The 13,663-nt window shown below is 38.3% G+C and overlaps 2 protein-coding genes across 5 annotated transcripts in view; one reads left to right on the forward strand and one right to left on the reverse strand.

The window, feature by feature from the left end:
* Positions 1-12: 12 nt before the first annotated feature.
* Positions 13-12,842, reverse strand: LOC124215975 (uncharacterized). 3 transcript variants are annotated; one of them, XM_046619963.2, is made up of 4 exons: positions 12,471-12,842; positions 12,103-12,217; positions 1,626-3,427; positions 13-1,520 (listed from the first exon to the last, which is right to left on the reverse strand). In XM_046619963.2, exon 3 carries the CDS (start codon positions 2,832-2,834, stop codon positions 1,689-1,691), a length of 1,146 nt encoding a protein of 381 aa, XP_046475919.1. In that variant the 5' UTR covers positions 2,835-3,427; positions 12,103-12,217; positions 12,471-12,842; the 3' UTR covers positions 13-1,520; positions 1,626-1,688. The 3 variants fall into 3 exon arrangements, with proteins under 3 accessions (XP_046475919.1, XP_046475920.1, XP_046475918.1); XM_046619964.2 differs by lacking the exons at positions 12,103-12,217; positions 12,471-12,842 and having other exon boundaries at positions 13-1,523; positions 1,626-2,658; positions 3,170-3,410; XM_046619962.2 differs by lacking the exons at positions 12,103-12,217; positions 12,471-12,842 and having other exon boundaries at positions 13-1,523; positions 1,626-3,412.
* Positions 4,575-13,663, forward strand: part of CycG (cyclin G) — a 29,189-nt gene continuing 20,100 nt past the window's right edge. For both annotated transcript variants that reach the window (XM_046619988.2, XM_046619985.2), the window contains exon 1: positions 4,575-4,734. The gene's annotated coding sequence lies outside the window, so the exon portion shown is untranslated. The remainder of the gene's footprint in view (positions 4,735-13,663) is intronic.

Here is a 13,663-nt window from a genome sequence, read left to right on the forward strand (position 1 = left end):
ATTTTTCACTGCCTTAACTTAACTTAAAAATATTTCCATGAGTTGGGTAAAGTGATTTCTGATATTAACAAGAATTATTTGTGGTGTCTTTGAGCGATAGTCAGTGAAAGGAAAATTATAAATTCCAGGAAACGATTCTATTGCCTGGTTCGCTGAATTTTCCCGATGACTAGATACCTTCACAATAAGTTATATTTTGAAAAAATGAAAATACTTGCAATTTGTCTTGACACTGATGACTTGTTTCTCAGAATACTATCTTGCTAGCATAAAAATCTGTTTGATAACATATTTGAATACTTAGAGCATGCACGAAGTGAAAAACTGAAATTGTGTAACAGGCCATGGTTAAACTAGTTTTTTAAAAGTTATGTACTAGTAATTCAACTCCAGATCTGGAGAAAATTACAATGAAATAAGCAATAATCTATCAGACCTGCCGTAACAGAATTGACGGTAAAATCAGAATGGGGGGGAAAAAAAAAAAAAAATTGAAGAAACGGTTATAATTTATTAGGTTTCTTTTGGTTCATCAGTCAAATAATTAGGGTAAATATGCATGAAGGATGGTGATTGTTTGAATACACCTACAAAAAGTATTTCTTTTAGCTCTCATATTTTTTAAGGTTTTTCTCAAACTTAATCATCCTTTGGACACCTGTATGTATGTAATCACGTATGTCTCAGTTAGGTACAGTCCAAGTAAAATCAGTTACGGTAAATGATATGAATAACAGGCGCACAAATTTCACCCGTTCTTTGAGAATACTCTTTGAACCGCCAATGACAATTATAGTTAACGCTGGACTTACTACTAAGATTGAATTAACGAGGTAGAGCGAACAAAAAAAAAACTGAAAAAAAAATTTTACAATTAGGAAATACAGCAACCTCAAATTTACCGTAAATAAAAGCATTCATTCATTTTAGTAAATCTATCAAAATGATCTCTTTCACAATAAAGTCTGGAGTATATAAAGTTGTGAGGTAATAAAATCGGACAAATGTTCATCTTTGAACTTTATCATCTTCTCTTTGATGACTGATTTTTCCTAAGAGAAATATCACTTAATTCTATCCAAGCTTCACGCTAGTGTGCAGAATTTTAATCAGCAGTGTCTCAATTCTAGTGGTGCAAACTAAAATAACCTAACAAGAATGTAGTTGATTAGCATAAAAGCACTGACTGATAAAAAAGTATAATAGAACTAATCTAAAATATCAACTTGTAGGCTAATTTATTTAGATATTTGAGGTATGGTCGTGCTTCATGGACAGCTAGGCATTCTCTTACCTATATCAAATGAAGATTACATATCTCATGTTTGTGATTTTTTTTCTGCACCAGTGCAAGGTAATTAGTGTTGAACGTCACAAGCCTAGACACTAACTCCAGATTGGATGGTCAAGCGAATTGGTGTAAAAGGAGAAAAAAGAAGAAACAGATTCTTTGTTAAATGGTCACAACTATGTGCCCATAAAGTCCAATTTCGCAATACCAAATGCCGCAGTACTAAGTCCTACTGAAAAATAGAGAAACGCACAAAATAAGTCATGAGTTTCAACCAGTAAATTCCACAATATTTAAATTCACAAAACGCATTCTGTGAAATATTATTACATACCTTTAATGACTTGTATCGATACTAGGAATATCGATACTCGGCTTTGATTGCAGTGTCATGATTTTAGAAGATCCTTGCTTCTGCCTCCAATGTCTCTGGCCGTAAGATGATTAGATTCTTCCCAAATGCAGATATACCATCAAACAATTCTTCGACTTGGAGCGTAACGGATGGGGTTTTGAAGTAAACAAAGCAAAACCGTACATTGATCTCCGGGACAGTTTCGATATCAGATACATAGATCGGTTCGAACTTGTCGAACATTTCATAAATGTTACTAACTCCCAAATTAGAATGAATATTTGCCACGACTACATCGTAAGCGAGGTAGGCTTGTGTTTTTGGTTCCAGCGGGTTGCTGATTAAGGGTGGTGGTGCATCGGTTATTATCGACGGGCTTTTACTACTGGTACGCGAAGAACGTGGACTGGCAATCATTGGCTGTGGTATCGCACCGGCGGGTATTGCAGGTGTGTCAACAAACGTCTTCTGATATTGATTTTGACAATCATTGTTGGATGGTTGAAATGTGGTGGCAATGGTTCCGCGACGTTTGTACAATTCTGCAAATTTCGACACATTTAATCGATACCCTGAATTCTCTTGCGCCTCGTTACTGCAATCTGACTCATTTTTGGGTAAATTCCTAGCAAGCCTCGCACTCAATGGTTTCCTTAATGGATTGTGGCCATCCGATTTGGCAGTCTTAAAGTCTTTACCGGCACTTCTATCGGCACCGTTCAAGTCATTCCTCCCAATATTTTCTCCATTTTGTCGCTGAAAGTCGTTGTTTTCTGGTTTGGCTGCGTCTTTACTACCGTTCGTCAATTGTGTTCTGCCGTTTTGATTGGTATTGTGCAACGGATTATTAGTTTCCAGTCCATGGATGCTTGATTTGTTATTTTTTCTATACTGATTAGGAGGGGTATTATTGTTGTGATTTTCACTTTTGTGTTTAGCTTCCTGGAATCTTATATTTGGATGATTTTCCAAACCCCGCACACATTCCAATGCTTGTTCTTTCGTTCGAAACCTTATGAAACGAAAACCATATTCATTGACGCCGGCTGCGTTAACGCTCAGTACTTCACCGTATTTGGAGAATATTTTTGTTATTTGTTCCATCGACAATCCTTTTTCGTTACGAAAACGTACACAAGAGATTCCGTTACTCGGATTTACTTCAACAAGTTTTTCGTGATCTGCCATACTTGCACAATTTTTGTTTTTTTATTATCAAATGTATTGCTTTACGTTAGGTCTTTTTTTCTAGGCTATGAGACGCTGCAAGGTTTACTATTTTAATAACCTTTGAACCACCTCACACATGTGTCAAAACGGAAGTTTACCACTCTGTCCAAAATTTCCAACCTCAAAAGTTTTTAGTTTACAAGATAAAATTGATCACAAATAAACTGGAAAAGTTTATCGACCTCAAGTGGCGTTTGTGCTTGGTCATAAATCCAGTTCGAGTCAAAATAAAATATTTACAAACTATAGAATTCAGAAACCCGACACAAGTTCGTGAAGAACGCGTCACTCACCGATTCATGGACTTCAAATTTCTGTCTCGAGCCCAATTTCAAAAGTGTCCATGGCGTGCCTTATTTCCTGAGCGTTCCTGATCCAGCAGCCAAACATAGGTATAAGCAGAGATATAAGTCCAGGATAAGTCTATGCTTAGACCATATATCGAAATTAAATTTTTTCCTGAAGCTTATGACAGAGGGCGCCACGTAGATTTTCTTCAGCCCCTTCAGCCATAGTGTGGTGAAACTGTTTCCATGACGATTTCTTGAACCCTGCCAGTGCATAACGGAAATACATGATTATTATTGGCTGCTATACGTAAAGGCTTATTTACAGCAAACACGCGCTGAAATCTTGAAGTAGTGCTACGCTCCTTCTTGACCGATTGAAATTACCTTATGATTAGTTTTTTGATTTACCCTCAAACGGAGGCTTGAAATAAGTTTACCTTCTTGCTCTTGATAGTTCATGAAAAGTGAAATTTTCAACCGCGAGATATTTAATAATAATGACAAACAAATTAGTTTTACCGCGATATCCATACACCACGTAGTTCGTGTATTTTACGTACGACCGAAATTAACAACAATAAAATTTAGTAAGACCGAAAGTTCCACAATTTTACATACGCTGCCATAATTATGGAGATATAACTTTCACTTTGATTCTAATAAATATGATATTTATAAAAGTCTAAATTGTCAGAATTTGACTAATACGTAGTACAATTTTTTGCGATCTTATTGAATATCCTTATATCAAGTTACACGTTTTTCGCATTAGATCATCAAATGCAATCAAATTGAATCAATATTGTTTTACCGCTCTATCGAACAATAAATTATGATTTCTCAGTTTAACAATGATTCGGAATTCTTCGATGTCAGGGTCTAAAATTTATTCGCAACAATAGTTAATGTTAGCGATTATATTTTGTTGAGCTTAAAATCTGTTCTTCGATTCATAACGAAGTGCGCAAAATCATCGTCGCATTTTGTTCAACTGGAACAATTTTTTCAGTCAGTTAGTAGGAATCGTTGGAGTAAAATTGGATGATCTTCTCTCATATATAAACGGCCGCCACGGGCTGAATCTACGTTACCAACGTAATCAACTTGGTCAAAAAACTAGCCGTCGCTGAATTAATATCCACATGTGTACATGCGTACAAGTGTGTATACCTATAGTATACACTCTACCTTTATTTATCTGACGAATAATTAAATTCAAAAATGTATCTCGTTGAAACAAACTTGAAAAAACCATCCGCGCTTTGTTGACAGATTTTTCAGAACAACCTGAAAGAAAAATCTTTGAAATATATTCGAAAACATTGAATTTAGGCGTTATTGACGGACTACTTTCCGCACTTTATTATGGCGGCATCTATAGCTATCTACGCGCGAGTGCCGCGTAGTGATCAGCTGTGTAACTTCGACGCCATTGCGCGTTGTGCAAGAAACTGTCAGCCACAGAGGCGTACAGTGCTTCGTCTTTCTCTTCTGAAACTTTAATTGTTGGAAGAACGAGGCCAAGATTGGGTGATCTTTGAGGGTAGGAGCGTTCTGGACGCATCCGGGTGAGCCTTTTTTTATCATTTCAATTTACCCCACTCATTTCAAAGGGTAAAAACCCAGTTTATTCGGAGCCTCGGACAGGCGAGAGTTGTTAAATGGGAAGTGGATTATTGCGTTGTTGCCGTTTGTGTTTTTTGTCACGACCACGCGACACGCTCGATCAATCTAATTCGCTCTCAACTAAATTCACCCGACTCGTCCGTTAGAGTCTAACCTAACTTTAATTAGGTTCAATCTCGCTTCCTTTGTCATTTTCCGCGGATCTTATGTCAACTTCACCGTTAGATCCGCACGTATGTGTACACAGAAAATTCATACGCCACGACAAGACTGTCAACACGGGTGAAAGATCTTCGATCTCCCTTTGTTTTTTGCTAAGGCTTAATTTATGGCTGTTTTATGGGTTTTATGGTAATTATGGAACGCTAATCTGCGATCTCTTGAGTGCATAAATATGAAAAAAAATAAACGTACTGTACATTGTATACATCTTATACATATACGAAACAACAATGTACAAGGCGAAGATTTTGCTTCTTGAATCCGACGATTCCGCAGGAATTCAAAATTGAGAAACACGTTGCCTTGATCAATTGTCGTCAAAGACCGGACACGCTTACTTACCCTCAACAAACCGTACGTGTCACGATTACTAGCTGTTTCACCTGCTTCGGTGCGGTTTGCATTTCCGGTCATATGATATCAACTATAGAGAAATATTTATCAGTCATATCGGTGCTATAAAATATAGAGCGAAGGGAACTATCAAAGACGGATAGGTTTTTCCGCCCCGATCGTCGTTGTTTTATCACTATTACAAATAGGGAATTATCAATTTATCGTTAGCCGCGTAGAAAACGCAAGACTTCTCACACGTTTACATTGCTTAGGTAAATAAATACAATACGGAAACAATAGACATATCTTTCGAGTAGAATTAGACTCGCTATAAGATACAACTTGTGCACGTGCCGCTTGGTTGTTCACACAAATCCGTAAATATGATTTCTTTTGGACAACATATAGGAGCCAGACAATGGTTTTATCATTCATTAAGTCTCCGCGACTAAACACGGGTGTTTCATTGTGTATGCATTGTCTATTCTATTTTTGTCAATGTAATTTGATATCACGATATGTATGATGGTTGATAACTCCAAATGTTTACCGAAACTGTGTCGTATATAATAATGGCGAGTCGGTTGCATTTCCAGCTCTGTCATACGTGATAGAAGATGCCGTTTCGTCTGTTACATACATATATGTGTAAATAAACGTTATAATATGGCCTCAATTTTTCTACTTCCGTATCCGCCGCTGTCGCTAACGATAAGTTAAAATTGGGCGATCGTTACGGTGCTCATACTTGTAGTTAATATCTTCCAACATCGACGGCATCAATAAAAAATTCCGAATCCTGCAAAGATACTTTATTTGCCTTTGAGTGAGACACGCATCCGTCTTCCCATTTCCTTGGCTCTTTAAAAACTCGTCCGGGCATCGACATCCTCACGCGCCGTGATCCAGTTGATTGTGGAAATGTCCCAATAAATCATAGAATGCGGTGCCAAGTGTTTTATTTTTAGATAACACATTTTAAATTCATTCTAAAATTCCTTACTCGAGACGTCCATCGGCCAAAGATTACTTGTATGATGTTCGTGCGCTCAGCAGGGAATTTCGCGTTATTGTCATCCGTGATAAAACGTCAAAATATTTATTTACGATGCATGTGTACTTTCAACGCTGCCTTTCTTCCATTAGTCGGGAATTATATTTATCGAATTTTTTTTCTTTTTTTTCCTCCTTTCGTTGAAATCTTTTATCCTCAGTCTGAATACTTTTCCAGGACAACGACTATAGGCGGGCTAAATAATTCGATGACCTAAAAATACCCATAATTTGAATTCGTGCTTAGCTTTGTCAGGGTTCATACCTGGTCAATGATACCGAATTGTTGTATTCGGGACGATTGAGCGATAACTTTTCGAGGCTTTTCGATCTTATAGCTCATACATAGGTATACATCAACTCGTTTTATCTATTCCAATGAATTATACACATGTGACCACCCAGCGTATTCAAATCCTTTAGCAGATAAGCGGCTTTGACTTTTATTATGATTACTATAATTGTTATTTTTATTATCATTATCATAGTTATTATTATTCACTCGCAATCTCAAACGAATTCGATGTGTAGTCAATTTCGCAAGCTTAGAGTATATCGATAAATATGATATACTGCGATCCAGTTTGTAGTCCAAAGTCACAACTACAACGATATACGTACGTAATATATATATGCCTACGCGACAAGTACAGGGTCGGATTTTTAACACATAGGTATATATACCCGACGATCATTTTACATATTTCGATCTTTCGATACAAAGAAAATGTCCTGACTGTGTGGAAGAGATCAAAATTGATTCAATCCAAATGTTGTAGCAACCATAGTTTTTCATTCGGTGCAATTAATCAATTTGTACAGAAAAAAAATTTTCAATTACACTTCTCCCAGATAGTCATAAGAAAATGATTAATAGTTATGTATATAGATGTATCAAATTTTTTCACAATTTTTGTCACGTCAATGTCCAAACACGTATATTGTAATTTCTGAAGTACTACTGTCGGAACCCTTATTTCGCAGTTCATTTGTTTTCAACCTTTTCTAACCAGCTTTCACACCCAATGGATTCTTGAATTTTAATCCGAACCCCGTAAGTATAATCGAGGTTGCGAAGGCCGTAAACCAATAGCACCTAACGAGCGGCGCCGGGCTGGCAGGGGTGAGAAAGTGACGTCAAGGTGACCGTAGCAAGGTTGCATCAGCCTCGACAGCTGCAGCAAGGGCTGCAGTACCGCTAGCAAATCGATATATTCCCTCCTCCATCCGCTTCATTCCAGCCCCCGCTTCCTCATTCCGCTTTCGACCTCTCTCTCTGTCTATGTTGATCACTTTCACCCTTATCTATCCATCCGTTTATCCATCCCTAAACCCTGTCCAGTCCTGTCCTCGTTTACACCAACACGACACGTGATTGAATTGAGTTTAGCCACGCGCATGCTTAATGATAAGAATTTCGTGGATAATTGGGTGTTACTCGTTCATTTAGAAATCATGCGTATATTAGTTCTTCGTGCACGTTTAGGGAAACAATATTGCGACAGGTGGGCTATCGATTCATTTGCATTTTTTAATTATACATACGTGTTATACCAATCGCATTATATTTTACGCGATGTTGCTGCTGGCGATTATTATTCTAGAGTCGGTTTGCTGTAGAAACAATACTGATTTCTGGCTATGATTTTTCCCGACTAATTTTCATGGTTTACATACTTATCGTAACATTTTTTTCAACATAAGGTGAGTTTTCAGTGGGAGTTCTCGGTGCTAACAATGTGTCACCGGCAAATAAGCAACCGAGCTTACATCTTAAGTACTTACTGCGTTTGAGGTGTACCTTTGGTTGCCTATCTGCCGGCGACACGTCGTTAGCCTCGGGAAGTTTCACCGAAAACTCACCATGTATTACACGTATAAGACAAAGCGACATATTTTGTTAAAACCCGTATAGTTGTATCGTTCAAATATATCGTCATTGAACTATACGATATACGACAATTATACAAATGCACGTAATGCAGTGAATGTCGATCATACAGGAATGTAACGATTATCCTTTCATGTAAAGCATTAAAAACAGTTCCGTTTTTTGACGTTTTAAACGTACGACAGATGGAATCTTATACTTGGATGAACGATGTTTCGATACCTAACGAATCGAGGCAGGAGGTGAGGAGGGGTTGAATGCTTTACCCTCCTACCACTCACGTCATATGTGTTATTTACGGTCTCTCTATCTCTATATACGTAGCCTTGACACTTTACCGGGCAGGAAGTTAAATTGAAAGAGGAGAACCTGCGCAGCAGCTTGGTAGCAGGCAGAAAGGCAAACAGAGATTGCAGGGCGGGGAAATATCGAGTCTATTTGAAATAAGAACGATAAGAATACATTATTTACAAGGATGGTAAAACCTCACCGCGTTAACCTTCGTCAACTTTGAAAGTACCTTCGCGCAGATTATATTGTACCTGTGTATATATATATATATAGAAATTTTCGATAATTTCGGCCTACCCGAAGTTTTCGGACTACCCGAAGATTTCAGGTACTTTCGGGTACGGGTCGGATTTGCATCGGGTCGGGTTTCTTGGCCAACCTGAAATCTTCGGATAGTCCAAAAATTTCGGGTAGGCCGAAATTATCGAAAATTTCTATATATATATATACGCAGGTACAATATAATCTGCGCGAAGGTACTTTCAAAGTTGACGAAGGTTAACGCGGTGAGGTTTTACCGTCCTTGTAAATAATGTATTCTTATCGTTCTTATTTCAAATAGACTCGATATTTCCCCGCCCTGCAATCTCTGTTTGCCTTTCTGCCTGCTACCAAGCTGCTGCGCAGGTTCTCCTCTTTCAATTTAACTTCCTGCCCGGTAAAGTGTCAAGGCTACGTATATAGAGATAGAGAGACCGTAAATAAGACATATGACGTGAGTGGTAGGAGGGTAAAGCATTCAACCCCTCCTCACCTCCTCCCATTTTCGAAAATTTCGGCCTACCCGAAGTAATTATCGGGTAGGCCGAAGTTTTCGGACTACCCGAAGATTTCAGGTACTTTCGGGTACGGGTCGGATTTGCATCGGGTCGGGTTTCTTGGCAAACCTGAAATCTTCGGGTAGTCTGAAAACTTCGGGTAGTCCGAAAACTTCGGGTAGTCCAAAAATTTCGGGTAGGCCGAAATTATCGAAAATTTCTGTTCACTTTAGAAGTCCCGGTATTTTTGGAGAAGCGAAAACAGCCACGAGCAAAATTTTCGAAAACTCCGCAATTTTCGGCAAACCCAACATTTTTGAGGAACTCGGGAATTTTAGTAATACGAGTTTTTCGGGTACTCGACCCGAAAGTAATCCATTTTACCCGGCCCTACCGGACCCTTATTTATCGCCAATCTTTGCAACCTGTAATATTGCTGCGCATTAAAACTCTAAAATACAAAAAGTCGTCTCGCGATGGTATAAAAGACGGGAGAAAATAAAATGCGGAGTTTGACGCGCATAACACCGGAATTGCAACTCGCAATCTGAGGGATCAGGTTTGCACTGGATTTTTAACGAACTTCGTTACAGCCCGGGCCACGCAAATTCATGAGTACGGGTGTTCATACGTTTGAATCGCGATTCTAGGTCAATTTGTAATCTACATGCTCCGTTGCGTGAAGGACTCTCCTTGATTTTGCCAACCTTCGCTCATTTCCATGTAAATTGTACATAGTATGTACGATAAAAACTTTTCCTTTGTTTTATAGATTTTCTAATTGATAAACTCGCCGCCACGATCGTATCGTAGAGAAAAACTGCAAATATTAGGTGAATATGTTGAATAACTTTTTTGATTACTGCGAATGAACGGAAAATTTCACGAACCATTGCAAGCACTAATTTCGAGTTTAGAACGATGCTGGAAAATCACGACCATTCGCCACCTAGAAGAGAGAAAATTAATAAAATGATCTGATAACGAGTTGCAACGAATAATGATTATTTTCGTGACGCGCCCCATAGATACCCCTAATTATAGGCAAATCAGGGTACAAGTCCACTTTGAGCAACTCTGAGTTTCGCCTGGGTGACATTCGTTGCGTGCTAACAAAAGAGCAGCGAAACTGCTCAGAGTAGACTTGTATCCTGATTTGCCTATTACCAGGGGTCCCTATGGGGGGCATGATGGAAATAATCCGGTATAAGGCGATGAAAAGGAGCCGAGCAAACTTGTCTGATTGGCAATTTAACCCTCGATATTATAGCTGTACGTACAAGATATATAATATAATGCGTGTAACCGATCGATGCCAAACAGAGATGTCTGTATATGTGTAACAAAGAGCGATTCGAATGGAAGAATTGTATAATGAGGTGCAACGGCCTTTTCCTTTCCCCGACGCAATGTGAGGTGAATTATTTAGACGATGATCGGGTCGAACGCTGTTCATGCAGTAAATGCATCGTGTATCTTGCATACATGCGGGTACAACGTTATGCACAAACCCCTAAGGTATTCGTGTCAAAAAGTGTCACGAACTCGTTTACGATTAATTAATTTTTTCGTTCCTCATTGTTTTTTGACTGATGGAAAAATATTGTGGCGTTATATAATAACAGCGTAAAGAAACAGTATCTATAAGAGCCGCGCGACAAGTGTCTGTAATAAAACGCGAGCGTCAAAAAACACTGCAACGAAATTAATTTCAATCAACATTCATGCCTCATTTTAGAGTTTACATTTATTAGTATGCATTATTGGTATAATGGATTGTTGACGTAAATAAAATTTTAGCGATCAAACGAGTCCGTCTAATCGCGAGAGATTGCATTAGAACAGGTATAATCATTCTAACGCCGAGAGCTGCTCGTTGGAATAAGTTGCAATTGAAATTGAAAGTAAGGTAATATTCTACGTTTCGTTTTACTTTTTCTACGCATATAGATATAATACAACGGGTCTAACATTGCATAGTCAATTTACACGTGAAAACGTTCTATGGAAAGTTTTTTTTTAAATATTCACCGTATACATATTATGCCTATATGAAAAATGACGTTAGTTTAACGTGTGTAGTGACTATATGTACGAGTATAAAACGATTTGGTTTACAGATAAGCTCGCTGTGTGCATTTCATTTAAATAAATTCTTCCCTCCCTAAGTCATGATGTAAACCCACTTGCGAGATGTGTGCTCACCATATCTACACCAATACATTTATTTACCCATACATACATTTGCAGTTGCGATCGCTCGTCCGTATGTATCCGCCCTTTGCTTTGCAAGATCCCTCGGATAAGTTTTATACCGGTTTACCAAGCCCTGTCCATCCTGGTTTTCCTTGGCTTCTGTATGCAGGCCCTTGGAGGGGGATGTGTAATAAAAGGATCTCGTGGTCGCGGATCCGTCACGGAAACGCTCAGGGAAATACGAACGAATAATTTCGAATTAAGATTTTGCCGATTGGCAGAAGGGAGCAGGCAAACGCCGCGCCGCCGAATTATTGTTCCTAATTCTGTAAAGTCGATTCAAAGGCAGTTTAGCCTCAGAAACCTTATTTATTTATAGACACCTGAGAATCATTCGAGAACATTCGACACTGACTTTCTATACAGCCTTAAAGTGGCATCGACTCGGATAGCTATTTATAGCCACTCTTTCTGCATCCTAACTCGCTGGCTTACATCTGTAAATAGTAAAGGGAGAAAGAAAAAGAAGAAAAATAAAATAGAGCAATGAACATGGAACTGACCATCGAGTGACTTGTAGCCTGACGTGCATAAAGCTTTTCGGCGACACGGAAAACCTCTGGAATCTTCTTCTCCATCCAAACTTCAATGTCACAATTTTTTTGCTTCTGAAAACCTCTGTAGGAAAACATGAGAATCAGTTCGGGGAATTTTGAATATTGTCTTATTTTTTTTTTTTTTTTTTTTTTTTGTTATACCGTTCCTTCCTCTCCGCGCGTAACCATAAATATAAATTTCTAAAAACGAGACACTTGCGTCGATTGCCGGTTGCGCAACGAATGATCGTGCGTATTTCAAAATCAGCAAATCTTCTCACAAAGTCAAATGGAGCAGAGTAAAACTGTGTATAATTTTTAAAAATCAATTTTACCTTATCCAACGCACGCCACACGCAACTTCGGTCGTTGCGAATCTGCAAGCGGTAAACGTTCTAGAATGTTCTGGTTCTTTCCGTACAATTCAGGCACGTTCTCTCTCTTTACAGACCGTCGGGTGATGTTTGCGCGCATAAAATATTATACCTATATAGTTGCCAGCCGTCGTTACCCTCGGTTATTTTCGCTCTACCGACTTGTATCTCATCTTTTCTAGATCCAATAAGATAATTTCTCTCTTACCCAACGAGTTGTTCGGCTGCTGGTTTCCACAGCTGTCACTTTTCTGACATAAACAGCTGACTGTGGTTAAGCGAACTCAAAATATCTTACACGTGCTGTATACATACATTAGCACGTGACGTCGATGGCACGTTTACGTATCACACGTGATCACGTGGTTCAACGTTTTATCTGTACTATACTGTTATTATACATGTATACGGTTAATACAGTTATACGCGATGACTGTCAAGCCTGCTGATATTATTTCATCCACATGATCTTCCCAAACGATTTCGAGTCGATACTCTTTAGTTTTAACGAACCTGAAGCTCTTTGTTTTTTCCACTTATATACAATATACACACGTATCTTCAAAATCTTCATCAAGCTCCATGGATACGTTATATTTTTACTGATGGTAGTTTTTTCTCGTTTATGTTATGTTATAGCTAATAGCTTACGTAACACGGTTTAGGAACACATTTTCTGTTTACACCCACTTGATTGACAACAATTTACTCAAATTAGCGTTTCCATTGCTTCTGCAAAGCTCTTGGAACATCAAATTCTTTTACGTGTAAGTTCGACAGAATAATACAAAAATTGGCCTAAAATTATAAGATCGAAAGAAAAAGAGAATAAAAAATGAATAAAAAGTTGACACTATAATTTGAATTAAAAGAAAAATATAGAGAAAGAAAATTAACGAACATCGATTAGATCAGTTTGGCGAATTTCTTGCGGCTATTTTAAAATCTCAATATGATTACATATGACTTCCGATGAAGTCATCAAATGCAGATAGTTGGGATGGGTTTTGTGGATCAATGTAAACGCATCTGACTACAATCGTTCGAATCTCTTCATAATCGTCGTCAGGGTGTGGAGCACGCAGAGACAAGTGGACGAGTATCAACTCGCAGCTAAATTATTAACGCAACAGATGACTCGACTTCAACTCGCT

Source organism: Neodiprion pinetum, chromosome 4 (genome assembly GCF_021155775.2).
Source record: "Neodiprion pinetum isolate iyNeoPine1 chromosome 4, iyNeoPine1.2, whole genome shotgun sequence".
NCBI lineage: Eukaryota > Metazoa > Arthropoda > Insecta > Hymenoptera > Diprionidae > Neodiprion > Neodiprion pinetum.